At 42.9% G+C, this 26,907-nt stretch overlaps 3 protein-coding genes across 4 annotated transcripts; all 3 read left to right on the forward strand.

Moving 5' to 3' along the window:
- Positions 1–326: 326 nt before the first annotated feature.
- On the forward strand, positions 327–10,536 carry LOC148397743 (leukemia inhibitory factor receptor-like). The gene is made up of 18 exons (XM_088375514.1): positions 327–491; positions 3,507–3,648; positions 3,755–3,891; positions 4,156–4,309; positions 4,421–4,699; positions 4,877–5,003; positions 5,147–5,283; positions 5,414–5,556; positions 5,655–5,808; positions 5,946–6,010; positions 6,145–6,382; positions 6,456–6,638; positions 6,728–6,820; positions 6,898–7,047; positions 7,162–7,299; positions 7,380–7,473; positions 7,579–7,645; positions 7,756–10,536. Exons 2-18 carry the CDS (start codon positions 3,567–3,569, stop codon positions 8,410–8,412), a joined length of 2,898 nt encoding a protein of 965 aa, XP_088231640.1. The 5' UTR covers positions 327–491; positions 3,507–3,566; the 3' UTR covers positions 8,413–10,536.
- Positions 10,537–10,900: 364 nt separating this feature from the next.
- On the forward strand, positions 10,901–21,416 carry spef2 (sperm flagellar and cilia associated 2). 2 transcript variants are annotated; one of them, XM_088375316.1, is made up of 37 exons: positions 10,901–11,105; positions 11,706–11,808; positions 11,900–12,128; positions 12,212–12,361; positions 12,531–12,671; positions 12,860–12,936; positions 13,302–13,494; positions 13,590–13,778; positions 13,848–14,035; positions 14,316–14,466; positions 14,561–14,777; positions 14,858–14,931; positions 15,008–15,062; positions 15,171–15,202; positions 15,296–15,399; positions 15,481–15,722; positions 15,838–15,916; positions 15,983–16,143; positions 16,253–16,411; positions 16,535–16,662; positions 16,750–16,877; positions 16,947–17,085; positions 17,165–17,302; positions 17,424–17,546; positions 17,789–17,848; positions 17,928–18,090; positions 18,173–18,301; positions 18,415–18,553; positions 18,625–18,697; positions 18,818–18,974; positions 19,103–19,197; positions 19,335–19,517; positions 19,975–20,064; positions 20,153–20,323; positions 20,405–20,608; positions 20,772–20,894; positions 21,272–21,416. In XM_088375316.1, the coding sequence occupies exons 1-37, from the start codon at positions 11,048–11,050 to the stop codon at positions 21,332–21,334; spliced, it is 4,908 nt and encodes a 1,635-aa protein (XP_088231442.1). In that variant the 5' UTR covers positions 10,901–11,047; the 3' UTR covers positions 21,335–21,416. The 2 variants fall into 2 exon arrangements, with proteins under 2 accessions (XP_088231442.1, XP_088231443.1); XM_088375317.1 differs by having other exon boundaries at positions 10,902–11,105; positions 17,928–18,087.
- Positions 21,417–21,570: 154 nt separating this feature from the next.
- On the forward strand, positions 21,571–25,952 carry LOC148397745 (UDP-glycosyltransferase 3A1-like). Its single transcript, XM_088375318.1, has 10 exons — positions 21,571–22,560; positions 22,934–23,035; positions 23,119–23,239; positions 23,343–23,506; positions 23,584–23,748; positions 23,840–24,048; positions 24,541–24,686; positions 24,761–24,846; positions 25,240–25,459; positions 25,564–25,952. Exons 1-10 carry the CDS (start codon positions 22,479–22,481, stop codon positions 25,829–25,831), a joined length of 1,563 nt encoding a protein of 520 aa, XP_088231444.1. The 5' UTR covers positions 21,571–22,478; the 3' UTR covers positions 25,832–25,952.
- Positions 25,953–26,907: the final 955 nt, after the last annotated feature.

Genomic DNA, 26,907 nt, shown 5'->3' on the forward strand with positions numbered 1-26,907 from the left:
GGGAAATGTCGCTTTAGTCCGGGGGTCCAAATTTCTTCTTCCAAGGGCAACATTTAGCGAAATGTAAGTGCTGTTAGCCAGCCGCCCAGTATCCCACAAAATCAACGTCCCTGAAGGGAGCAGCAGCATCCATTCTGAACTACTTGTCCCCACGGGGTTACGCGGTAATTTACCACGCTCTGCTGTATCTGGTTAAGACAGTTGTGTCGTTTCCAGGTAATATCTCCCTTTTCCAGTTGTATTAGAACGCACCGCGACAACGCCCTTCTTGCGGTCCCGGGTTGTCTTTGTCGAATCCTATTGGTCCGTTTGAGCGCCAATCAAAAACACTTGGTCCCAGTAATCCCAACCCACGCTGTTCCCATCCATTGGGATTGTATACCAGACCGAACGGGCCCACAACCGTAACACATCAGAACCATAGAAATCCCGCGCCACTCGTTGGATTATCCGAGTGACCACATCAAAAAGGATTTGTCGCCACGTAGAAGGTAATTTTCGTGTGACTGGTGACCTCAAAACAATCGTTAACCGAAGTATCATTGGATGTACTTGTGTTGATGGCCTGCTGTTTGTGTGTGTGTGTTTTTTTCCCCAAACATTGTTGGCCCTCCTATACGTGTGTGTTGTTTCTGGACAAGGACAACATTTGAATCGATTTAACAATCCTGATATATTTAGTATTTACAATGTCAATGCAGAAAATTGATGAAACTCAAATGTCATGTAGGACGTCACGACAGACTCTGCTGCTGACCACTGGCTAATGCTAATGCTAACCTTTAAAACGATGCTTTTCTGACATGTTAAAAAAGTAGAAAAATCAATGTTGCAAATTGTCCTATGAACGTTGAAATATGAAAAAAAAAGTTTCTGTTTTTAATTAATGATATTAAATTCAATTTTATTTATGTAGCACCAATTTACTATAGAAACATCCCAGACACTTTTCTCATACAATTGATATATACAGAAAATGATTGTTCCCCATATGAGCAAGCACTTGGCAGAGGCAAGGTGGTGGTGGTGGGGCAGGCTGAGCAAGTTGGGTTGAGATGGAGTGACTGAGAAAAGGGACAGATAGAGAAAACAGGATAGAGGTGTCGCATGACCATTTGAGGATGGAGGGATAAGAGAACAATGACAGGGATAAGAGTACAATAACAGGGTTTTCTCTAGCTGATGTTGAGCAGTTCTAAATCTTTAAATATTAATCACATCAACATAAGTTAATGCACCCACCAGCACTTCATGAGATATACATATGTGATGCTAATACGTATGTACACGCTGTTTGCACCGAATCAGTGAGGTTGTTTTATACTGCGCTGCAGTGTGGTATATTGCAGGAATGGAAACTTGGAGAAGTTAATGACCATTACAGACGGGAGCTCCTGTTACACTGGCTCGTGGTTTTCTTCTCCCCACTCACTTGTCGCTATGATCATATCAGATGACATGAGAGGTTTATGATGAAGAGAATACTTGATAAGCCTTCTTAAAGTTTAAAATGTTTTATGTCAACAAAAAAAAAGCCAATGAACGGAAAACCGTGATTGATCATACTGTTGTAGGGTAAAATGCATAAAGAACTACAGCGAACAGGAAGGAAGGAAGGACTGATTGAGTGTAACAACTTCACACACTGGACTGAATGTCCTTTCGCTAGTGATGTCAGAGCACTGGCATTTTCACACACACACACGCCCACGCATCTGTTCACTTATTTTGTTCCTAAAGCATCCGGTCGTTCTCTAGTTCCAAGGTCACAATCGGAGTTGTAGGTCATGTTTCATAGTCGCAACACGTAGCCGTACAAAAGATTTTCTTGTCAGGTTTTTTTGCACCCATATATTGGAGTTTCATGGATTGTGCTACACCTCTGAGGTGTGATTTACAAAACATTGGAACTACTGAAGTAGATCGACCTCTTTTCACCATTCAGCATTTTGCTTACCTATAATGTGTCGCTTGCTTAACTCCGGGTGAACGTTTTCCACACAGGATGCGACTGCAGCTCCAAAAATAGGGCTCGGGAAACTGTCGAAGATGTTTTTTTTAAACTTCCGTGCATTTTCATCATAAGCAGTTAGATGGTCACCTAATGGGATGCAAATGCACCTTCTAGTTTTTAAAGGGCCTTACAGAAGAAAGTATTATTAGAACAGTCAACCTTTGAACATTTCCTAATAACCAAATAAATACACATGGCTAAGGGAGTGGAATTTCAGGGACTGGAATGAAAAGTTTGGAAACTCATTGAGGTGGTCACAAGGTTTTACTGTTGTCCAGATTTTCATGGTAAAAGACAGGACAAAAAGGCCTTTAAACCAGTTTGGGTTCTGAGAAATGTTTACAGTCCTCCATTTCACACAGCATTTCGACATATTTTCCCGTAGCTCTAAATGTCCGTGGACAAAAGACAAAGTCCGAGGTGGTGAGATGAGGAAAAAAAGTCGAGTCTAAAACTAGAACACCACCAGCATACAAATCAAGCTCCCGGCTCGGTTTTTAAGTGCCGGCCACGTTCTTGTTGTTTGCCTCATCTGTGGTCGCGTTCATTGCTGCTTCCCCTCAAAACAAGTATTGATTTGTACGCGGGAGGCTAGCTATCAGTTTCTTGGGTGCATTTCCCAGAATCTGTCCAGCTTCCAATCACTGGACTTTGAGCTCGTAGGATGTGGCAGAGGCTGTAAGGCGGATTCTGCTTTGAGATCTTTTCATGTGTGCGTTGACACTAAGTTCAGACAGCTGCATTGATGTGGAGCTGTGGCTTTGAATTTTATCTGAAGGTGCTGCTTGAAGCATTTCAAATGGAATAAATCACAACCTCATTATTTTAAGTCCAAGTGCAAGCATGGATTGTGTTGCAATAATGGATTGAGTAGTTTTTATCGTTCTTTGGGTGCATGTCCAAGCTTGTCCGATTACCGCACTTGTGTGACAGTTGAACGCAACAAATCCGAGAATCGCTTACATAAACACGTACGTTCGTCAAGTTCAAGTCGTCTTCACTAATGCTTCTTGTCATCCGTAATGCTGACTTGTTTGTACTCCCTTTTTCCAGCAGCTGTGTTTGTTTCTGTCTGTTTTGGGTGCATTTTTAAGCAACTGGTGACCTTGTTGAGCAAGTTGATTTACAGTAATATATCTTTTCTTTGCGTTGCGAGGCAAAAATTGAGTCACAAGTGATTCTTCAGATACCCCACTGTTCGAGTGAAGTAAAAAAAATAATAATAATAATACACACACACATATATACGTATACTATTACACACATAATTTTGGATAGGGAAATTTGTAATTTTGCGCTGTGCCTTGGTTACTACATGTGCCACTGAGGTTGAGTGGTGGCTCTTCCAGTTAGGACAAGATGAAAAAAAAAGTTGACGTGCCGGGAAGAAGGGGCGGTCATTTCTCAAACTTCCAGCTCATTCAAAACAAACTATACAGTGTATATAAATGACTTCACTGGCTTAAACGTCTGTATTTGTTTTTTCACACAGGGTGCTCTGCCAACGGCATGGTGGTGCCATAGTGGAGCGGACTACAAAGAGTCACCCGCCATGCCTCAGTTACAAACCAGACGGTGGCCTGTCTGGTTCATCTGTTGTCTCCTCTCAGTGCTACACACTCATGCGCAAAATGGTAAGAACCTTCCACACTTCTTTCAACAATCCTATTAAATATCAACTCTGTACACAAAACACACATTGGGCTTTTCTAATGTGTTTTGCTTCCTGTTTCCCGACAGACGCAACCGTACCCCAGCAGGTAAACGTGACGCCCAACATGCGTACGCAGCAAATATCCATTTCCTGGCTGGGAGGTAGCGCCACGTTGTTTGATGTCATGATCCTCAGGACGGAACTCAATGAAACGGTCTTCTATGTGAGGGATCTTCAAATTTTTCTTCATTCTTATTTTGAATTATGTTGCCTGTTTCATTTCTAAAATGGCGTTGAGGTGTTATACAGTGATATCTTGCAAACGTATATGCTCATTTCCAAAAACTTGTATTTTAGGTTAAATTGACACCTCTGAATTTTGAGTGTGAAGTTGTCTAGAAATGCCCTGCCATTGCCGAATGTATTCGTCGTAGGCAGTTTGAGTTAATAATGTTCATGTTAAAAATGTGCCATTGCTAATGTTTAGAACCAAGTGCAAGCGACTCTCAACCAAACAACCGGTCGGTACGAGTGGAAGTGGACATCAGCAGAACCTCTGGAATGTACCTCATTGTCTGTCCGAATCCGCTCCCGAAGGGGGGCGGTGACGAGTGAATGGAGCAGCACGCAGATCCTTCAAGGTCAAACCGCTTTGATATCACGCCTCCTCTGTACTGGAACACATCAAATATGTCTTGATATCTCTCCGCCCTCAAATAATCCTCGCCCTCCGCTTATTTCTCCGTCTTCAGGCAACGATCTGCCCACCATTGCGAACTATCAGATGTACCCCAGTGACAGAACTGTGCATACGGGGGACAGCACCACGTTCTGCTGCATCGTGGCCGAAGGGGGGGTCTTTGGTTCCATGCAGTATGGCAAAACGGCCATGAATGCCACACGGTTGAGTCGGCGGAGTTACAGCATCACCGTAACTCACCAGGCGCCGTCCAACAGGTCGGGGACCAACGTCGTCTGCACGGATAGCCTCGAAAAGACCAAACTGTCAGGAACCACAGTCTTCGTTGGATGTGAGTTTATCATTAAATTTGGGGTTACGTAACGCAACCCCTTCACAGCCTACGTAGATACTGAGTTTAGTTTTTGGCCCTTTTAAATCTTATTTAACTCAGCATTTTGAAACTGAAATGTTTGGGGCTCTTTCTTGTCACATTGTGACAAGACATACTTTACTATTATTTCCCCAGATCCTCCACTGCTCAGTGATTTTCATTGCGAGACTCGAGATTTGACATCTGCCGTGTGCCAGTGGAAAGAAGCGCGGGACACCCGACTGTACGGCAAACGGAGAACCATCTACTCGCTGAACAACAGGTACTTTGTGCCGTTGTCAAATTTTAAAGCAACGCTCATCCAGCAAAGAAAGACGACAGTGGAGTTGACCTCCAGAATAGAACTTATTTTGTCTCAACCAAATGTCAGTTCACTGTCTAATGTGGTTCATTTTGTTTTTGTAGGAAATGTCAGAAGGCCAGCTTGGTAGAAAATGTGATGACTTGTAGTGCGGAGCACTGGGAGGGTAACTGGACGCTGGAAGCTGTGAATGCTCTCGGCCGGGACAGCATCTTGGATTCTGCCGAAATCCGACATAGAGGTGAGTGACTCCGCCCCCGCTGCATTGCAGATCACATGAACACTTAGAACTGTCAACATTTCAAAGATAAAATGTCAATGTCGCTTAAGGTTTTTTTTTTTTTTTAATCACTCCCATTTTTTCATCCCAGTGCGCCCAGTGGCACCTGCGAATCTGAGCGCTGTCGTCTATGCTTGGAATACCACCTTACGGTGGAAGTGGGGATATGACGCTTATTATTCCCTGCCGCTTGTCTGCCAGGTAGAGCTCAACTTTCACGACAACAAAACAAAGGTCAGTTTCTTCCCTTTGCTGATGTTACAGCACCATTGCATCTTGTCATAGTCGACGTTTTGTTTTTAATTACATTTGTTTAAAATGTGCATGTCCAGCGCACATACACGGGTGTCGGTTTGACAACGGTGCGGCTGTCGGAGCTTTATCCAAATGAAGAGTACAGCGTTAAAGTACGCTGTGGGGCCCAGCAGAATTTCTGGAAGTGGGGAAACTGGAGCCAACCTCTTTCTTTCAAAACCAATATAGATGGTAAGAATACCTATCTTGTTTATAAATACTAAAGTGAATGGTCATTTGGCTGTATTAGCATTTTGCTATTTGATTATACTGCAACAATTTTCATTCTTCAAACTGTGAACTAACCATTGTTTCAAATTTCATCACAGTTCCAGATCAGCCTGATGTGTGGATGCATATCAACAATGACAACTCTGGTCAGATCATATGGAAGGTGATTTAATAATTACTTTAAAAGCTGTCTATGTACAGGTTAACTAGTCTTGCAGAGGGTTACCTGGTTTGTATACTATAATCATTGGAAATAGGAAACAAACTTTTCCTCTTGCTCACCCTTGCCTCCTTTAGCCCCTGACGGCCCGAGAAAGCCATGGTCCGATCGCGTCTTACGAAGTGACGTTCTGGAGCCCCAAAGAGAACCTGCAGCACACTGAAAAGCTTCCCCCGGACACCTTTATGCTGCCAATCAATGTCACCCGAATCGCCGCCTTCACCAATGACGACCAGGTCGTGGCAACTGTCACCGCCAAGAACGCTGCTGGCTACTCGCCACCCGCAAGTGTTATCATACCTCTACGTGTCGCAGGTACGTATGTCGTAGCTAGTAGGTTACATATATATATCACATAGCCGCAATGTTATTTCCTTTTTCTTCCCAGATAAGAGTCGTATTGAGTCCAGGGTGGCTTATATGGACGGCGGTTTCCCCCTGGTCTGGCAAGACGACAGCAACTCAAGCTGCGGTTATGTCATCGAGTGGCATGACGCCCTCTGCCAGCAGGACTGCTCCCTGGAGTGGGTCAAGCTGGCAATGGGAAGCACCAATGCTTCCATCGAATCAGGTATTTCAAGCTAAATGGTTTGGCAAGTTTCATTACAAAAATCATTGTGACATTTTGGGATTTGTCCTTGAAACCAATGTCTCTGTCAGCCAACTTCCGGCCAGGTGTGAAGTACAACATCTCCCTGTTTAGCTGCTCTTCGGAGCTGCTTCAGTACTGGCAGGGCTACATGCAGGAACTGGGTAAGTGGGACTGACCTTTGGAATTTTTCAAAGTGTCTTTAAATTTCTAACAACTGTAATTGTTTCCCCCACCTAAGCTCCATCCAGAACCGTCCCCCACCTGTCCATCAGTCAGCAGGACTCGGATGTTTTCTTGACGTGGGAAGCCATGCCTGAGGCCCACAGGAGAGGTTACATCTTAGGCTACAATATTTACCTCAACAATGACTCCCAGCTCGTGCTACTCGGTACATATTGGCCTCCTCCGACAGTCTCGCAGTGTTTGAATGCAGCGACATTACCGCAATGTCTTCTTGTGCTCTTTCTGTCCAACGTGTTCCCCACCCCGTCCATCCTTGCAGCCAATCTATCGGGGGAAGAAAGCAGGAAGTACACAGTGAAGGGTCTCTCCAAAGGCACCTATAAATTCACAGTCAAAGCCTTCACTTCAGCAGGCGAGGACACTGGCGCCACCATCTCCATCAGAGTGGATCAGTTGGGTATGTGCATCCTCCAAATATTGTTACTCCTTGTAAATATTCTTGCACACTAAAATCACCTTTGGTTGTCTTCCTTCAAGATGATTGGCTCATCCTGAATATGCTGATATCTCTGGGAGCTCTAGCATTATCGTTGTCCATCACCTCCTGCTTTTGCTATAAGAAACGAAAATGGTGAGTCGGAGCAGTTCCTTTTTTTGTTTGAGTTCTTTACCTGAATATTGCCATTGAGTTAAAAGTGACGTATTGGCTGTTGCTTTTCCGTTTTGTTCTCATCAGGGTAAAGATGGCCTTCTGTCCAGACATACCGCAGCCAAAATTGAACGACGACTGGAGCAGGACACAGGTATGCGTCCTACTCGCTAGCTATTTGATTTTGTAGGCTATATATTTTTTTCCCCCGTTTTAACCATAATGTTACTTTTACATTTTTTGATCATTGACTGAATCCGTTAGGGTCCGCTGGATGTGAGGCCATCTCCCCACAATCTGGTCCATGTTGTAGAAAAGCCCGAATTGGACTCCCTCAAAGGAGTGCTGGTCGTCATTCCCGAAGAGGATGAGGAGGAAGCGGATCGAATCGGAGACGCGTCGGTCGACACAGATGAGCCAGCGTCATTACGCTACTACAACCAAATGATTGACGAGCGCCCCGTCAGGCCACGCTCCCCGGACTCTTCGGACTCTTCGTCGTCTTCGATGGACTCCGGGCAAACGGATGTGACTTACACGGGAATCCAGATTTCAGCCTCATCTCTGGGCTTCCACACGGATCAACGGGATTCCGCCGAGTTTGGAATGGCTGCGAGCGGAGATGGTTACCGCCCTCAGAGGCAACCTGCAAGTCACAACTCGCTCCCGATTCCTCCGCAGTCTTCCCAAGCCGCCTGCTCCGGAGGCTACAAACCCCAAAGCTCTTGGAATTTGAACTCGCCCGAGGAGGCCGAAGAGCAGGAACGTCTGGCGCCGTGCTTGGGCTCGCCCACTTCCGTTGCCTCCACTCAGTTCCTCCTCCCTGACGGCGAGTCAGAGGAGCGCGGCGAAGAGAAACGCCCGCTCTCTGCTTCCGCGGCCGGCTGGTTCACCAACCTGCTATCATCTGCTAAACCATGATATCCTCTCATTAGAGGTTGCTCAGCCAATGGGTTGGCCTCCCCCCCCTCCCCCCCCTTTTTACATTCACGACGAGTAAGTATAATCGGTGACATTGTGTGCAAACTGCAAAAAGCTTCAACCATCAGGCTAAACAAAATATCTTCATTTGATGGAGCAGTTTGACAGCAGGTCGATAATACGAGACTGAACTCAAGTGGGAGCCACTATTTCCTCGTTAGAGTGGGCGGGGCATCGATGCAATGCTTATTGTCTAGCTAACATGACACATAAATGTATCTGTCATTGTAAAGGTGGAAAAAAAAAAGTTGGAGGAGACTTGAAGCCGCTATTTGAGGAAATGTGGTTCATCTCTTGGCTCTGTTCATGACTGTGGGCATTCGGCACTGTTTCAGTGTAGCAGCTTTTCAATTTTTGTTTCACTTCTTTTGTTTTACGCATTGTGATGTGAGTTTCAAAACACTAGAGTTTGAAAGTACTAATTATCAAACCAAACATTTCCATAAGTGTTTGTTGAAACACTGCAAAAGGAGTTGTCTTTTGAGTTCTTTCATGAGATGATGCACTTTTAATGAGTCATTATTTTTCACACAATCAGAAAGTTTTTTTTACGCTCTGGAATTGTCTGGATGGTGACACTGATGATATAAGCTAGAACGTTTTCAATGTCATGTACTGAACAAATGCTTTGATTTTTTTTTTTTGGGTGTGTTCCTAATTGTTTACATTTGTCTTTTTGTTTCATCTAGTTTGTATGTAAATATTTCACTGGCCAGTTTTTTTTTAATTTTTTATTACATGTAGTACAGTATATTACCTGCTAGTCAGCGAATTTCCACGCCAATATTAAGAATGAACTTTGGAAGTCAATCATAGTGTTCGAGTTGAATGCATCGTAATGCTTCCGGTCATTTGCACCATGTCACCTTTCACAGACTGCCTTGCAAGCTACTCAATCAAATTATGCATTATGAGAAATGACAACAGATGGACAATGTTTGAGACGGATGATGCTGGCAATTGCATATTGTTGGACTTCACTTTGGAGATTTTAGTCATCTCCATATTTCTCATGATAGGAATACCGTTCCACAATTCGTATCATGCTCCAATTAGCCGCTGATATTCATTTGCATAAATATATACTCGAGAAATTATGTTAATTTCCAAGTCAACTTTCTCAGTGCCTACAGTCGACAAGCTTTAAGTAAAACTACTGTGACAGGAACGGTAGCAAAAATACACTAACGTGGGTGGAACTGGAAGACTATGTTGGTCTACTTCTCAGGCGGTCCTTTTTTGACTACTGAGGAAAATGTCTTCATGTAGCAATGCTGATCTTGTTTTTCAAGAAATACTGATTGACTGGATTCAATCCAAAAGCTACAGCGGATGGTCTAATGACTGTCCGAGCCGATATGAGATCATATGGAACAGAGCGTATAGTTTTGAGGATCTAGACATAGCTGCACATCGTTTTCCCCTTTGAAAGCTAACGTTTCCAACGAGGCAGCGTATGTCACGTGATTTTTGTTTATTTGTGTCCACAGATGAGATTTTATACTAAACAATATGTGGTGTACATATATCCTTTTGGCTATGTTAGATAGGAAATAGAACAGACTTAACCAACAGATGCTTGTCATTAATAGTTCAATATATTGTGATAGTCTTCCAATGATAGCTTAGTCTGCTTTCACAGTATTGTGTCACATGTTTACACGCTGATGTGATCCAGAGTAAAGCAAAAAAAAACAAACGCGCTTGTGTAGATGATATCAAGGTGGGTTGCTGCCGCTCCTTCTGAATTACAAATGCATGCTGTGTGAGCAAACACTATAAAATCACGATACCTTACACGGTTTAAGCTCCTGTGGATTGAAAAACTAACATTGACTAATACTGTGCATGACTTTATGACTAAATGTGCTATCTATAAATGCTTTAAATTTGATGATCTTTCAGAGAGTATTCTTGTGTTTGTAATTCCTGAAGATGATTAGGAGGAAGAATCAGGTGGATAGAATATGAAAATGTGGACCCCCCCTCCCCATACACAAAATGCTAAATGTTAACACAAGCTGTACTGTTACTCATGTAAAATCAATTAAAATGATAATGATATTTTTCTGGCTACATGTCTGTTATTCCCTCGTGTTTATTGAAATTTGTTTGGAAGAAAACTAGAGTAGATAGCTCCAAAAACTGCGCCTCTTCCCATGAGAGCCTTCATCTGCACGCTCCAATCTGTTGTCGCGTATCCATGGAAACAACTGCTGGAAATTCTGTTTTTATCTATTCAAAGGCTTTTAAAATTTCTATTGCATGCAAGTTTTGTTTGAACTAGATTTTACATTCAAAAGTGTAGTCAATCGAGCGCTGCACGACGTGACGAATTTGACAAAAAGGTGGCCAACTGGAAGTACACTTTGCCAGTTACCATGACAACAACGCTGCGATGCGTCTGTTTACGTGCCGTCTAGCGACACCCGATGACGTAAATGTCCTTCCCAAAGTATGTCCAGTTTCATCGGTGGTTAGAGTTCCAAACGACGCCCAGTAGGACGTTAGAAAAAGTAGTGGTGGGAAACCTACCTTGTTAAATTAAAATTAGGCAAATGTTCTCAAGAAAAATATGTCAGACATATTGTGCAAATGGCTCAACGAGGACCTTCGACTGTCAAAGGTTATTGGTATGTATGACTGAAATGTATTGACAGTTACCTAATGCTAACTCAATTATGCTAATAGTGACTGTTGGTGATTGAGTGTTGAACCAAAATGATACATCCTGACTGTTGAAGGATTGTTCAATTAATGAAGTCATTCAGTAACTTGGGGCACCTTGGCCACTAGAGGGCCCCCGAAAAGTTTCTGTGAGTTTATTCATTTATGTATTTATTAATGTGGTGCATATCTAAATTAGTGGTACCCCAAATCGAATTCTGATTGGGTTGGCATTTTCTACTTTCTGCCAGTCATTATGTATTCACTTTTTGAGTTGCGCTCCTTGAATGAAGTGTTCCATGATATTCCTTTTTTTAAATGTACCTGTATTATGATAAGTGTTTTATTGACTACATCTTAATTTATAAATCCATAAATAGTTCACACATTCCAAATTCACTGTACAAGATAGTATTATTTTGGTATAATTAATGTGTATCTGTTGTATCAGATTTGAAAACAGTAATTTATCGATAATTGTGCTGTGTTTTTGAGTTTTGCATTTGACTCGTGTCACATTTTCTAATTTTGACTGTGTGAATGTTTAAACATGTTCATCCTTTCAGAACGAAATAACTTCGCCAAAGATTTCTCCAATGGTTACCTCATTGGAGAAGTTTTACAGAAATATCAAATCATTAATGATGTCAGTATCTTTATGAAAAAAGAGTAAGTCCATTTATTCTCTCTTCCTTTTACAACAAATTCTTGCTTTTGTTTGAATTCATCTTAGTTTTAATCAGAAAAAATATGCCCACAGCACTTCCACATCCAAAATGAACAATTTTACACGCCTCGAGCCAACCCTCCAGCGACTGGGCATCTCCTTTGACCAGGCCACGGCCCAAGGACTGATGAAGGAGAAGCCTGGTGCTGCCACGCATCTTCTTTATCAACTCTACGTCTCATTAGAAAAGCAGAAAATGAGGAAATTCGAAATCATGCAACCTGATGCCCTGCATAAAATGGGTCTCCAAAAATACTCCGATGTAAGTGTGATGTGATTCATTCGTATAGCATGCTGTTAAATGGAAACCTCTACCAAGTGTATTCATTCATTTATTTCATGTAGCGTCCTGTGGTGAAGAAAAATGATGGGGAGTTGAAGTTACAGAAAATCAATCAAGACTTCGAGAAGAGACAACCTCACTTTGACAAGTTAGCCCAGAAAAAAAGTCAACTCAAAGATCAGGATGAGAAAAGAGGCACAAACATGAAGAAGGTGCTCATCATCATTTCCCAGTGTCCTTTATCAGCACACATATCAACTTTAACCCAGTACAGGGAAAAATAAGCACCTCTCCCACCCACACTTCACCGCTTTATTGGCTTTACAATCAAATCATAAAAATCTCATATGACACACAGACATTATTCTGTATGTTTTGCAGTTTTCTCGTCCAAAATACAGTGATGTCGTGTCAAGCCAAAACCAGTCCGCTGATGTACAGGTTCCAAAACCGCCTCCCTACTCTTCACTGGTCAACATGAGGCGGCAGAAACATCAGCAGCGCAAAGATCAGCAAGCAGAGGTCACACTCACACGCAAGCCAGCTTGAGCCTTGATCTCAATCTGACTTGAACTTTAACCCTGCGAAATCTCGAAATAACTTGGTATCCTGCTCAGTCCTAAAAATACTAACTTGCCCAGCTCAAAGTCACAAGTCGGTAAATGATATAAAAAATAATCGCTTGTGTCTCTATATTTTTGTCCAAGCAGATAGTCAAGGCCGAAATTGCAGAGTTTGAGATAAACAGAAAGAAGCTGACCACCTCAGGCTTGACTTCTGCATCTGGGTGAGAGAAACATGTTTAGTTAGTTGTCAGGTTTATGTTTCTACTTGCAGACTGTAAATTATTCTTGTATAGTAACAAAAATGCTTCTTTGTTTAATGTGGTGTGTAAAGAGAACAAGTTGTATGTGACTAATTGATTCTCCCCCTAGAAATGTTTAAAAGTGCCTATAATAAAAGTTTAAACAACAAATCTAAATATTATTCATAGAAACATAATCTATTATCCCCAAAATTGTTTAAAAATTAGATATAATGAAATTTAAAAATAAATGAATAGATGAACAAATAAACTTGGTATTGTTGGCTGTTTCTATTTATTGAGTTATTATTATTATTATTATTTTTTTATTTCTTTGCTTTCACTAGTGGTCTAGATGGTCCACTCGGAGGTAGGACTCAAGGCAGTGCTGGAGAAAATGAACTGACGCTCCAGTCCAGCAGCACATATATTCAGGAGATCCGCCAGAGGTTGCAGGAGAATGTCGCCGCTTCTGAGCAGAGAGAAAAGAGACGAATCAGATGTCTGGTCGAGCAGCTCAAAGCCCATTTGGCTCAAGAGGTGGGTCACAACAGACTTAATCATTTCTCCTCTGTCAATTCGGGTTGGCTTTAAAGCCAGCACACTTAATGACAATGTGGCCTTCCCCCGTATAGGAAAGATGGCGAGAAGAGCAACTGATAAGATGTCTGACAGGCCAGACTCAGCAAGAGAAGCGCTTAGCCGTGCAGCTACTCCAAATGCGCAAGCAGAAGGATGCCTTTCGGCAGAACCGCCTGCTGATAGAACAACAGTTCCAGCAACAGCGAGAGAAGGAATTCCGAGAAGCTCTCGAAAGGGAAGCGGTGAGTGTCGACAGGATGAACACTTGTCGTAGCTGACAATTTGGATTCACGGTATCTTTGGGATTTCAGGCTTTGACCCGTCAAGCTCAGCTGGACCGTGCGGAAGAGATCCAACTGGAGCTAGAATTCTGTAAGAAGATGGCCGCCGAGTTTGCTCGCAACAGGTCCATGAAGCATTTTGAGAACTGCAAGGAGATTTTGGAGCAAATTATAGACTTGGCCACCAAAGTTGGAGAATATCGCCTGCTCACCGCAAAGTGAGTCAAATGTTCAAACGTGGCCCAGGCTTTCATAATCGTAGCAATGTTAATAACTGAGCTTTATGTAGCACTGCTCAAGATTACATTTAGCACCAAAATAATGAAGGAATCTAAATGTGTCAATCACAACCTTACCGCATGTCCTCTTTTTGGCCTTTCAGCAGATTGCTAGCATGACACTTGTCATTGTATTCCGCACAAAACAACACTCTAGTGTGTTTTGTTTCTAAATTTTTGGATCGTGTTCAAGTTCAGTCTGTGTGTGTGTCATTTGCAGTTTGATTCCAGCAAAGCTGATGCGTGAATGGAAAGAATTGCTGTTAAACGGTCTCCCTCTTTACGAGCAGCACCAGCGGCCCACGTCCCCCGACCCTGTAGAGCTCCAGAAACAGGAGCTACTCAACAGTCAGGATTACGAGGAATATGTTGTGAGTCATTTTGAATAAAAACTCATGTTTTGGCTCCCACGAGTTGAGCACCTTAGTAGTTGTTGTTTTTCCGACTTGACTTACTGTGTGTCAGAACATGGTTGGAGAATGGGCATGGACAGAGGAGGCCGGGGAAGCCAGCTCACCAGTTGTGCCGAGTCTCAACACGATTCTCAGACATATCTTCTTGAGAATGAGGAGCTTGATCCCGTTAACGAGCCCGTCAGCAATTCTTGGCCACAAGCTCAAGGCGTGTGTGCTGGGCAAGTTCTGCTCTGGCAAAACCACCTGTCTGAAGAGCATTGCTCAAGGTACATAACGTCACTTAATCAAACTGTGCTTATGACATGTTTTTTTTTTTTTTAATAACCCTGTTGTCTTCTCCATATAGATCTCAAAATATGCGTCCTATCAGTGGACAGTCTAGTACAGGAGGCACTGAATGCTCACCAAAGTAGAGAGAGGGTGAGTCAACAATCACCTCTCACACCATACTGGAAACTAGGAGCTCACCAGTAACCATTTTAAAACACGTGTACAGGCCTTAGAAGATAATGAAGAAAAGGAGAACGAACTAGTTGCAATTCTGAATACCGGTGGGTTACTTGTTCATACATTTATACTCCCATTATACCCATATTCTGTAAAATACGACAGCGAAAATGTCATCGTTACTGGCGTCTTTCTTTTTTTTTTTTTTTTAGGTCTGCAAAAAGAGGAAATCTCACGCTTAAATGTAAGAGAAGCGACTAATGAAAATGCTAACAAGATACAAGATTCAAGTGTGTCTATAGATAGCCATCCCAAACGCTCTCTCGCTTTATCCCAGTTGTCGGTCCGAGCATTACTGGGAAGAGCTGCCGCAGAAGTGCTGAGCAAAGGCAACGTCATTCCCGATGAGCTCTTGGTGGACATTGTCGTGGAAGCTATCAGGTATTACCGCATTGTACTCGGCTAGAGAATATTCTCGTAAAGAATGAGTATACGCACGAATATTTGCCATCGTGTGAGCAGCCAGGTTCCGTTTGAGTCGGGCTGGATCTTGGATGGCTTTCCAGTCAACGTAGATCAGGCCCATCTACTCGAGACGGCCATCGGCTCTCTCGACAAGGGCTACGAAATAATGGAACGAAAGATAGACCTCGCCATCGATCCGAATCCTTCGCTGCCACTGCCCCCGCCGCCTGCGCTGGACTTGGCTGTACTGTTGGACATTCCTGATCAGTGTGTCGCCAAGCGCGCAGTCAGTTACACTGGTACGTTTGGAATTATCATTCAAGTGAAGGCTTGTTATTATTTTCGACTTGTCATGCAGCAGTTTTCTTGTGCTTTATTTAACCTTAAATTATGTGCACTCTCTTATATGTAAAGATGGAGGCAAACATACTGCGGGTGCAAAAGGCTCGCCGCATGTTAACAACCGATTGTTTATTGCACAGATTCCACATAGGTAATATGATTGGATGACCTGCCATGATTGTCTGTCTCCAGTCTAACACCCATTCTCCCTTTTTAGGATCACGTCCTTTCAGGATAACTGGATCAAACTTGAGGAATGGTTTGCGAACGCTGGGAGGAAACGTATTTTGATGCGTGTGGATGCAGATGTATCAAAGGAGGAGCTTTGCACGATGATGAATAGTATCCTACAGAAGGCTATATTGAAAAGACAGCAAGGTAACATCAAGCGAATGCACGAGTAATAATCATTTTGTCCGCCTCTTTGAACAGGAACGTTCCTTCTTCATGTTGACTTTGATTATATTTTTGGAATCTGCTGCTCCAGATCCTAGGCGATATTTTGAGGAGGTTGACTTAGAGACCCCAGTACCTGCACTGTCTCCCCCTTCTGCTGCAAGTTCCATCCAAACGACAGCCATCACAAATGAAGACGAATCCCAACTGAGCCTTACCGAGGACCGATCCAATTCAGTCCCCCCAGCAGGTACAATCGTCATCTTTGTAATGCCTGAAAACAAGCTTGAAAGGAGTTAAATTTGAGCGGAGTTGAGTGGCAACTTTCGTAGAAGTCATCAAAGTTGAATGGAGCTTTCTGCCCAATCTGCAGATCAAGCCAACAAGACATCCACCGACTCTACGACCGACGAGGACTTGCAAGAAGAACCCGCTCCCGCTCCTGCCTCACCCTGCCCGGGTTCTTCCGGCTGGGTCTACGTAGATGAACCACTCTCCTCAGTAGGAAACATATCAGAAGACCTTAACATAGAATTGCCTTTCTTCTACGTAAACTTGTCCTTTTCTTCTCTACATGTCTCTTTTTAGAGCAAAGCCGAGTATCTGTGCCAACAGTGGGAAGCAGTTTGTGATTCTTATGTGAGCAGTGTCAAGGCCGTGATGCAAGAGCTCCGCTTCGAGCGCACTGCTATTGACCAACGCTTGTATGACATCAGGTAAATTACATTTGAAGTGTTTTCGCCCATTGAATTCCATTCGTTCCGAACCATGCGGCACATCTCCAGAGAGGAGTTCAAGCAATTCCTGGAGCGACCTGACCTGAAGCAGGAATTAGTATCTCAGTGGCAGAAAGATTACAACAGCATACCTGACGACCTGAGGAAAAACGAGGAGACCAAAGCAGAATTAATTCACCGTCTGGACGTAAGTGGAAAAAAAAAAAAAAAAGACAGCATGGGAGTGGCCTTAGGTTGTAAATTGTGGTGTCGCTATCGGTGGGTAGGACCTGTGCGAGCATTTGTGGGACATTATCGACACGCACAAGGAGGACGATGAGACACAACGGGATGTGCTCATTCATGAGAAATGGTTGGAGGAACACACCACGATCCTGGTCAACCATCATTTAAGACTCATACAGGTAACACAACTAATCACTACAGATTTGGAAGGATTGCTAAATTCTTATCACTTCCCATCGCGAGAAATGAACTCATCACCTGTCATTGTGTTTTCAAAATGCTTGAACACATTTTACATAGGTGGAAATGAGCCGTTTTCAAAGCACACGCAATATTTTGCGGGACTACTATCTGAGCGCGGGTCAACAGGAACACCTGGACTCCATCCCCCTCCTTGACATCGAAGATGTAGGACCTGCAACGGTATTGCCCTATAATGCCAATCTCCCGTCAATTTTTTTTTTTTTTTTACTAAACCCCCTCCCTTAAGAGTTTAGTAGATTACTGAAACAATATGCACAGTCTTGAAAAAATAAAACATTGTTTTCATTTTTAAAATGTTATGCAATGTAATCCAAAACATGGAAATAAATATTTGTGATGATTATGTGCATTTTTTATTTTTTTTTAATTAAGGTCATAGTTGTCTTGTTGTTTGCATCCAGGTACTTCGTGAGATCTTGATCGCCAAACACGACGATGCCCTCACAGTCATAAGTAAACTGGTAATGCCGCTTGACATAACACTGACAAAAGTTACATATGTGGAAGGCATGTTTTAAACGGACATGTGTTCATGTGAAGGTGACAACAGATCCTCAGCAGGTGGATCTGAAAGCACAAGACATTGAGAAAATCCAAGAGAAGGAAAGACCCCAGGAGAAGGAAAAGGAAAAAGAGAAGGAAAAGGAGAAAGAGAAGGAGAATGTGAACAAAAAGAAAGACAAAGATAAAAAACAGAAAGGCAGTAAATTTGCTTAGCATGATGGCTCAAAACAGGTTTTCTAAATGATTTGATAACGCATATTGTGCATACATTTTGTATTTAGGTTCTCCATCTCCCCCTCCTGCTCCCAGCCCACCACCAGCTGTGGAAACTGTGGAGAAGAGCCCTGGAGGCGTTAAAAATGGCAAACAGAAGATAATCCAAGAATACACGGCTGCTTTGAACTATGAAGGTACTGCATGCTCACATCCAATTGAACACACGTTAAAGTTTAAAAGTACCATTCTGCAAACATGTTGTGGGTGTGTTTGTGCATGTGTGTGTGTGTGTGTTTGTGGTTCCCAGAGAATGCATCAAATGTTCGGATTAATCTGGTGAAAGGCCACGGGCTGGTACTGCTGAACTCTCTGCAAAGCAGAGCAGAACAGATCTTTAGCGACATGCAAGACAGCTTGGAAGCACATTACGTTGCCCAAATGAAGAGGTCGGTGTCTCACAGTTTATGTTATTTGTGATTTCGGGCATGATCAATTACGTTTTTTTTTTTTTTTTTAGTATTGACCAACTTGCGGAGGTGGTGCGCCACTTCATAGAGACTGGTGCTAAGGTTCAGAATGAGTTGGTGCTGGTAAGTACCACCTTTTTTTTCCGGAGGGGAGGGGGTGCATCTTTACATAAAATGTAGATATAAAATTACTTTCTGGGAAATAATGGCTTTTTAATACATTTCATATTTTCATGCTTTTAGGAAAGTATTGATTTCTATTTGAATGGAGACTCCCGATTGATTTCAAGTCCACTTTACCAACTGAGTCCCCCTGCCTCGGAGATTGCAACATCTTCAATGCTGACCGTTCTTCAACTGGAATCATTGTACCACTGTCTTTGCAACGAAGCTCCAACAGGTAACCTGAAAACCTATAAAAGAGACACGAGATTAACAGATAAGACAATCGAGCATTGTTGGTGTCTGTCCAGCTCTCCATCTGTCTCCTAATATTCATTTTTTAATCATCGCTCTCTCCATTTTCAGGTGTCATGTCCAGTTCCGAGTTCTTCCATCTGATCAAGGACATGCTCCCTTATAACTCTCTGCCCGAACCTTGGGAGAACATGAGTGAAACACAGGTACGCTCAAATCTTCAACAGCATTAGCTTCAGATTATCTTAAATTGGTAAACAAAATATGTCATGTCCAGTCAGTTCATATCAATTGATGACTTGTCATGTGTGTCATCACATCACTCGTTCTCTCTTGTGTGCAGTTGAAGGAGATTATTTCTCTGCTCGCCGATGGATACAAACAGATAGACTGGCGTCGATTCCTTGTCAGTGCCGCCATCCCTTGGCCGTATCCCTCTTTAACACAACTGCTGTTTGTGCGCAAGCAGTTCAAGGCAGCAGACACCGGTGACACGGGCTACATAAGTGAGGAGCAATATAATCAGGTTAGTCTCTGCAACAACATTGAAGACCCTTAATTTCTCTTCTGTGACCTTGTCAAATCTGCCTGAGTCGCCTTTTTGTCTGTTCCACTTATTTTGCCAAATCACCTTTTTAAACAAGCAGTAGTTTGCTAGATGGTAAACAATTTTTCAAGATGTTTATTGTCACTCCTCCTGATAATTTTGTCTCAAAGTCCCCTAGCATAATGCTAACATCTGCAAGGTGGGGTTTAACATTTTTGGCAAGTGGATGTTTGAACCCAAATAGTGCAGCATCACTTGTAGATAGTCACAGGCACATATTAAATTTAATTAGTCTGCCTGTGACTCTACTGATGAAGAAAGATTTGTAATAAAAATACGAATTATTTTTGGGCTGAAAATGAAGTGAATTAAAATGAATTTCAAATCATTTCTTTTGGCGCACCAAGTCATTGATTTATTTATTTCCTAACACAAGACGGAGTTGTGGTTTTCCAGCGAGAGTGAGCAGTCCGTCCCCGAGGACGCATATCAGCCTCTAAATAACCGTCAAGCTCACCTACGCAAGGTAAAATGCTCGAAACGGTGCAACGTCTGACAACGATGACTATTATAACAATCTTTTTCAAAATGATGTCCACGTTTTCCCTTCATAGCTTTTTTTCCAGCTGTTTTCCGATCACTCTACCACCCCGCCTCAACTGGACTACATGACCATGCTGCTGTGCTTCGCCTCCGATCACGATCCCAAGCAGGGCTTCATCAAAGCGTTGAGCGTAATCACGGGACATCATCTCCACTACCCCACCTCAAGCACTTTTGACACAGTGAGTTCATTGGTGTGCAGGGAAAAAGCGGCACATCGTGGAGGCCTCTGATTTAGTAACGCACACTTGTCATGTACACAGACTGATTCAAAGTTATGGGAGACCACAGTTTCCTCCTGCTCACAGCCAGAAGAAAACCCTAAGGAGGAAGAGGAGTGTGCAGCAAGTATGAGCCAGACAGTGTCCATCCCAGCTCTCCTTTCTGTCGTGGGGCCCAAAGTAGGAAAGATGAAAGGTGGCATTAACCCTGCTTCAGGTTGCTTGAGCCAGGAGGAGAATGTTGAGGTATGATGAGACCCAAGTCTGCCCAATATTGCAGAAGTTCAAAGTATAACCAAGCACTGTTTTAAACGGAAGAGTTAGATTGAGATAAGTGACACGGTCCCTTTTTAAAAGTTATGTAACATTTAATCAAACTAACAGAATCACTACCTTTGCTACCATGTAGCATCTGATGCAGATATTCGTAGAGCTGGGCTACTCTCCAGAAGATGCCATTCCCTTCTCGGTCCTCTCCGAGCATCCGTCTTTTCGTAATCTGATAGAGGTCACTAATCACCACCTCTTTGTCGTAAGTCAAGACACATGTCTTCTTTTTATTTGTCTGATACTTTCCTTTGCCACACTCGCAAACACCCGTTCTGTTTTTGGGAGTTGTCCATTTTTCATCATACACGTTTAATATTTTGACACAATTATTGAGGAAATTTTACTCTTAACACATATTAGAGCACAGGACAATTTTATAAAATAATCTGGCTTTTGCAACTCAGAGCAATTGAAGACCACAGTGGGTGTCCAAAATTTTGTTCGTCACCTTTTTTTTTTTTTTTACATTTAACGAGGCACGAACCTTTCAGATGGACTCTGTTCCAAATAAAACATTGCTATTGTAAATTTCAACTCTTATATTACATTTTCTCAAGCGTTTTCTTTGTTCTCTTTCAGAACATTCATAACGTGCTGCAGGCCCCTCAACCACAAGGAGAGGCTCAACAGTCTCCTAATTGATGATGACACCTAAAACATCTACTTTCGGTTTTCTATGTCATGATAAAGTACTAGGAAAGAATAAATAGATGTAAAAAAACTATTCGTGACTTTAGTGTTAAATGAATTGAACATTCTATAGTTTCAACGCATAGACCTGAATGAAGTGACAAGGCAGGCTGACTGAAAACATCAGCCATGATGGCCCTGACCTCTCTGACTCGGCATTCTTTTTCCTGAAACACTCCAGCAGTTTTTCTGATTCACTTGTTTTTCTAATGACCTCTCTGACACAGAGGAGCATCGGTTTGCGTCCACAATGAGTGCATTGTCCAGGATAACCTACATGTCAAGCCTCACTTGCCAGCAGCGACCTTCCCGAGCACCCGCAAGCCTTTTGTAGCCCATTTAGTCGGGATGCGCTGTCCTACCTACTGCTGCGCCCCTTCCAATCAATCCCGTCATCAGCAAAACAAACAATTCATTAATGCAGTATTTTAAAGCTAATATTACCGCACAAATGACATTTTGACAAAAAAAAGGAATAGAAGGGCAGGCGAAGTTTGTTAATACTTAACAAAAATTCCGTTGTCGTTAGTTAACATTTCCATTTATTTAATTTGATTGAAGACGTGCTTTGGGGGATTCTGAGCCCCCCTTTTGCCACCGCCCCTTCTCCCGGTCCCTCCCTTTCATTAACACTGCAGGTCCAATGCTGGTAGACATGTGAGTGTCTGACTTTTAGAAGAAAAACGGACAGGCTCATGTGTTATGTGGATAGACCCACGCACACAGACTGGCGTGCCGACTCCCGAATGACAAGGATCAGCGCCTTAAGGTCGGAACTTTTCCATTCATTTGCACTGACAGCCAAGCAAAGTGACACAGACATTGTAAGCGCCTTTGCCCTTTTATCAGCTTCTGAATGGAATGGTCTTTTGTTTTTTTTCTTCTCAACTTATTTTTTGTTTTCTTTTCATTCCACGTTTGGGAAATTAGTTTGCCGTGATAATTCTGCTGGCTCCAGCCATAATTTTACTTTTTTTACTTTTTTCATAATTTTACCTGGCAGACACTCGCACGAGAACGCTTTCATTACAGTTTATTTTTGAACTGGAAGACTATTTTCGGGATTTTGGCTGGAGATCACCGTGGCACCAACGACATGGGGCTTGTGGTTTGGATGTGCTGGCTGCTGGCTCTCCCACTACTTCAGTCTGCCAAAATCCTAACGGTCTGCCTAATTGGTGAGTAGGGGAGCAGTCATTGTCATGCTTTTCTTTTCCTCCCTCGTTTTCTTCCTAACTAGCCATCAAAAGAACAAAAGAAAAACTACACAGGAAATTATATAATGTAAACTTTCAAAAATATATCTATTTTTAATGAATAAGTGCACTCTGGGAATGGAATACTTGTGTTATGTTATGGGTCAGATTAACACGTTTTAAAATTGAAAGAATTTCAACAAAATGTCTTGATCTTAATTACAATTTACATTTATGGTAAATATTTTGAACCAGCAGTAAAAATAAAGGTAAAAGTCTTCCAAATATTATACGGTCATCTCTTGTTACACAAGCCAGCGATGCACACCTTTAAAATAAATACTTCCTCCTGCAGGAGGAAGCCACTACTTGTTACTTGACGAGATCTCCCATAACTTCCACCTCCATGGCCATGAGGTTCGCATGCTCCTGCAACTGGACAACCCTGTCATCACAGGTATTGTTTCAGATTGCTGTATTATTTATCTGCAACATTCATTTGCATTTTGCTTTTTAATATACTATAATCACATCCGTCAGGTTTGTCCTACACTGGCCGCAATGGCAGCTACCAGACCAGCACTTGGTCCCCAGGAGAGGATTACATTAAACAATACAACGGGTGGTTCTTGGAACAGCAAGCACAATTTTTACTGGGCCGGTACCACAATTGAAACTCTTTCTTTCAACATTCTTATCATGTGTAGCAGACATAACTCATATAAAAATGAGTAATTTGGAGTAAACTAACTTTCTTTCCACAGGGACAGCTTTAATGGCTTTTTGAATTTCATGGGTCACCTTTCTTATCAGTGCGACAAGCTCTTAGGGGACAGCGATCAAATCACATTCCTCCAGGAGCAGCAATATGACATCGCTATCCTGGATGCTTTTAATCCCTGCTCCTTCATCATAGCACACAAACTTGGTATTTAGTGACAATCGATCAAATATAGCCAAAAAAACTCCAAAGAATTAATCGCAGGCCTGTTTTGCATCATCCAGGTGTGCCCTACATCGCCTTCTATCCAGGCTCTCTGAACGGCCCCCTTGCCATTGCCATCCCTGCCTCCATCTCCTCAGTACCAGCTTGCAGCTCCCAGTTGTCGGACCGCATGGACCTCTGGGATCGTGCAAAGAACTTGGTCTACTCTCTCTTCAATGCTGTTGGTAAACAATTTATTAACTGTATTTTGAGGTTTCATTGGACACATTTTTGACATTCTGACAACGCCCTAAAAATTTCCATTTCTTGTTAAAGGTCAGAAAATTGTATGGTCCATTTTCAAGGATGTAGCCGAGCGCCACTTGGACTCAGGATCCCCGCCTGGTGGCCTGGATGAGTTCCACCAGAAGGCAGAACTCTGGGCCTTCAACACCGACTTTTCCCTGGAGTTCCCGCAGCCGCTTTCGCCTGCCACCGTGTTGACGGGGGGGCTCCTCAATAAACCTGCTGAGCCTCTGGAACAGGTCATTCCTCTTCATAACAATACATTCTAATGTGTAGCTTATTATGGAACTCTTGTGAAGTTCAGGACTCAGTGGCGGGTTGGAGGGGGTTGAGTTTGGCAACGTGTCCATGCGCCACATGACACACATTATAGCAGGGGTCACCAACCTTTTTGAAAATGAGACCTACTTCTTGGCTACTGATTAATGCAAAGGGCTACCGCCTACCGGTTTGATAGGCGCTTGTGAAATAACACATTTGTTCAGACCTTTGATGAACATTAATCGTATTAAACTGTATGAAGACGTTGATCATGTGAATCATTTCTCACAGTCATTAACAATGATTTACGGAAACAGATGTACGTCAATGCAAAATGCTAAACTTTATTAGGTGTTGACATTTTCAAATCATCACTTCTAATACATTCCTAGGAAATCACTATATCTCATCACGGTCAAAAAGAAAAAAGCATAATATGGCTCCATGGTCAAACAAGGTCAATCTTGCAGGACCTTGACTCGTGGATCTCCAGTTTTGGAGAGTCGGGTTTTATCATTGTGACCTTGGGATCCATGGTCTCTTCTGTGTCTGTGGACCGGCTTCTGGTGGAGCTGGTGGATGCCTTCTCCATGATCCCTCAGGGTGTGATCTGGAGGTAAAATCTTGTCATGATGCTTGCACTCACACAAAATCTATGCTTTGGATTTTGATGCTCCTTTTTGTTGTCAGGTACGACCGTAAGCTTTGGCCGCCTCATCTGAGTAAACCTTCCAATCTCCTCCTTGTGGACTGGCTGCCTCTTAATGACTTGCTTGGTGCTCATTCACTTCATTATACACTGCATAACACTTTATTGTACGTGAGTGAACGCAGTCACACACTAATTGACACTGCTTGGGTGGTGTTCATTGGTGTCACATTGTTCTGGTACTTATTAAATCAATATCACTGTAACAGTGTCAGTCAAATCTAGGTATTGTACAGTGTCCATTGTCTATTCTTGCTGACTTTGTGGGCAATTACACCCTTGATTGGTCATTGAATTGCAGAAAATTACCTTTCACACAAACAATTTAGTCTTTGCATATCCACTAGAGTACAAAAATCACATCAGAAATAGATTATAATAGATATTGATAAGCATTGTTATTCCTTGGAGGTTGACTTTATTCATCATTTTGAAATGAAATATTCTCATTTCTTCCCAGGACACGGCAAGGTGCGCCTCTTCATCACCCACGGAGGCCAGAACAGTCTTCTTCAGGCTGTGTATCACGCCGTTCCCGTGCTTGGCATCCCCCTGTTTGGAGATCAGTTTGACAACGTGGTGAGAGCTGAAGCAAAGGGCCTGGGCCTTGTCATCAGCCCTACGCAAATTACCAGCAAGCTCCTTAGCTCCACCATCCAAAACGTCATACGGAATGTCAGGTATGTGCAAATTGCTCCAATAAATATTACACGACTTTTGATGTTGTCAAAACTGTCAAGCATCTATTTTTCTTATTCATTGTGATACCTCCTCCACTGTCTAGTTTCAAGTCGGCAGCTTTGTCCCTCAGCCGCATCCACAGATCGCACCCCGTGCCCCCCGCGCTTCGACTTGTGCAGTGGGTGGAGCACATCCTGCACAGCGGAGGGGGGGCTCACCTAAAGCAGGCCTCATTGCAGCAGTGGTGGTACCAGAGATGCCAACTGGACCTACTTTTGATCATCCTCATAGTTCTTAGCGGGTCAGTTCTTCTCTGTTGGATTTTCTGCAAGAGCAAGACGAGCAAAGGTGACAGCAAGAAAACACAATAGGACATATGATGGATGGAAAGTTGACTTTGAAATGGCTTGCTCCCTCAGGTCAGACCAGAAAAAAAATATTCAACGTGCGGATAGCAGATTAATCAATTTACAATAATACAATAATGAAATATTTGTGCTTTGTTTCTTCCCACCACTGGACGGACATCGTTGTATTGTAATCCACCTCCATGCTGCTTTGACCCGACTGTGCTACAAGCAGGGGGCACTTCTTGGGCCAGTACCCGTATAAGCCCACCAGTGTGCACCATTGTTTGTGCATATGAGTTTTGATGGCGGTCGGGTCTGGTGGCTAGTTGGCCTCCAGGCTCTTCTTTTGGCACCCACCCACACCTGCAGGCCTCAACTCCGACCCCTGCGGTCTCTCCTGCTTGTTGGCACAGTCTGCTTCCCACTCCTCCACAAGGCCCAGCAATGTTCACGGTCAGCGCTCACTCCACAGTGGAGAGCAGAAAAGGTCTTGGAGGACCTCTCTCCCCTCCTCTTTCTCTGCCCTTCTTCCCACCCCTTACATCTGTGTTGGGGTGGGGGGGTTGAGATAAATTAGCAAGAGAAAAAAATGACCAATTAGAACGGCATGTTCTCGCTCCCCCCATTCAGCTGTCCAATCCTTCATGCCATCGCTTCCTTTCATTTGTCTGGCAGTTGCAGGTGCCAGTATGTCTTCCTCTGCCTCGCACGCAATCCCAAGTGGGCCGGGCAAAATGGGCCCAGGCATAATATAACAGCAAGCGGGGAGACAGATAATAATGGCAAAGGAGAAAAAAAACACAAAAGATGAAATGGCAATGAAGCAGAAGAGGAATGAAAGCAAACAAATTAGACAAGAGGAGGGGAAGAATCTGACAAGCTGTTGGCACGAAATGTTAAAAGAAGAAAAACAATACAATTTACGCAATTAAACAACACTTTCACACGTTCATAATCTGCTGCTTTACACATACTATAAAGTCAGTGGGAATGTGCAGTGTTTCATTGCAACACACACTTTAATGCAATCGTGGAATTTGCCCTCCTTATATTAAACTAATTGAAATGTCACGCCACGGAGAAGAATGTTGTGCATT

Source organism: Syngnathus floridae, chromosome 5 (assembly GCF_059516105.1).
Source record: "Syngnathus floridae isolate MCC-2025c chromosome 5, RoL_Sflo_1.0, whole genome shotgun sequence".
Taxonomy (NCBI): Eukaryota; Metazoa; Chordata; class Actinopteri; order Syngnathiformes; family Syngnathidae; genus Syngnathus; species Syngnathus floridae.

Bases quoted from the DNA above. Each gene is read 5' to 3' on its own strand.
- LOC148397743 (XM_088375514.1), top strand. From the start codon at position 3,567: ATGCCTCAGTTACAAACCAGACGGTGGCCTGTCTGGTTCATCTGTTGT. The intron at 4,310-4,420 runs GTCAAACCGCTT...CTCCGTCTTCAG, and splicing joins CAGCACGCAGATCCTTCAAG to GCAACGATCTGCCCACCATT. The intron at 7,474-7,578 runs GTGAGTCGGAGC...TGTTCTCATCAG, and splicing joins TGCTATAAGAAACGAAAATG to GGTAAAGATGGCCTTCTGTC.
- LOC148397745 (XM_088375318.1), top strand. From the start codon at position 22,479: ATGGGGCTTGTGGTTTGGATGTGCTGGCTGCTGGCTCTCCCACTACTT. The intron at 24,049-24,540 runs GTCATTCCTCTT...TCAATCTTGCAG, and splicing joins CTGCTGAGCCTCTGGAACAG to GACCTTGACTCGTGGATCTC. The intron at 25,460-25,563 runs GTATGTGCAAAT...TCCACTGTCTAG, and splicing joins AACGTCATACGGAATGTCAG to TTTCAAGTCGGCAGCTTTGT.
- spef2 (XM_088375316.1), top strand. From the start codon at position 11,048: ATGTCAGACATATTGTGCAAATGGCTCAACGAGGACCTTCGACTGTCA. The intron at 17,303-17,423 runs GTAACACAACTA...CATTTTACATAG, and splicing joins ATCATTTAAGACTCATACAG to GTGGAAATGAGCCGTTTTCA. The intron at 20,609-20,771 runs GTATGATGAGAC...GCTACCATGTAG, and splicing joins GCCAGGAGGAGAATGTTGAG to CATCTGATGCAGATATTCGT.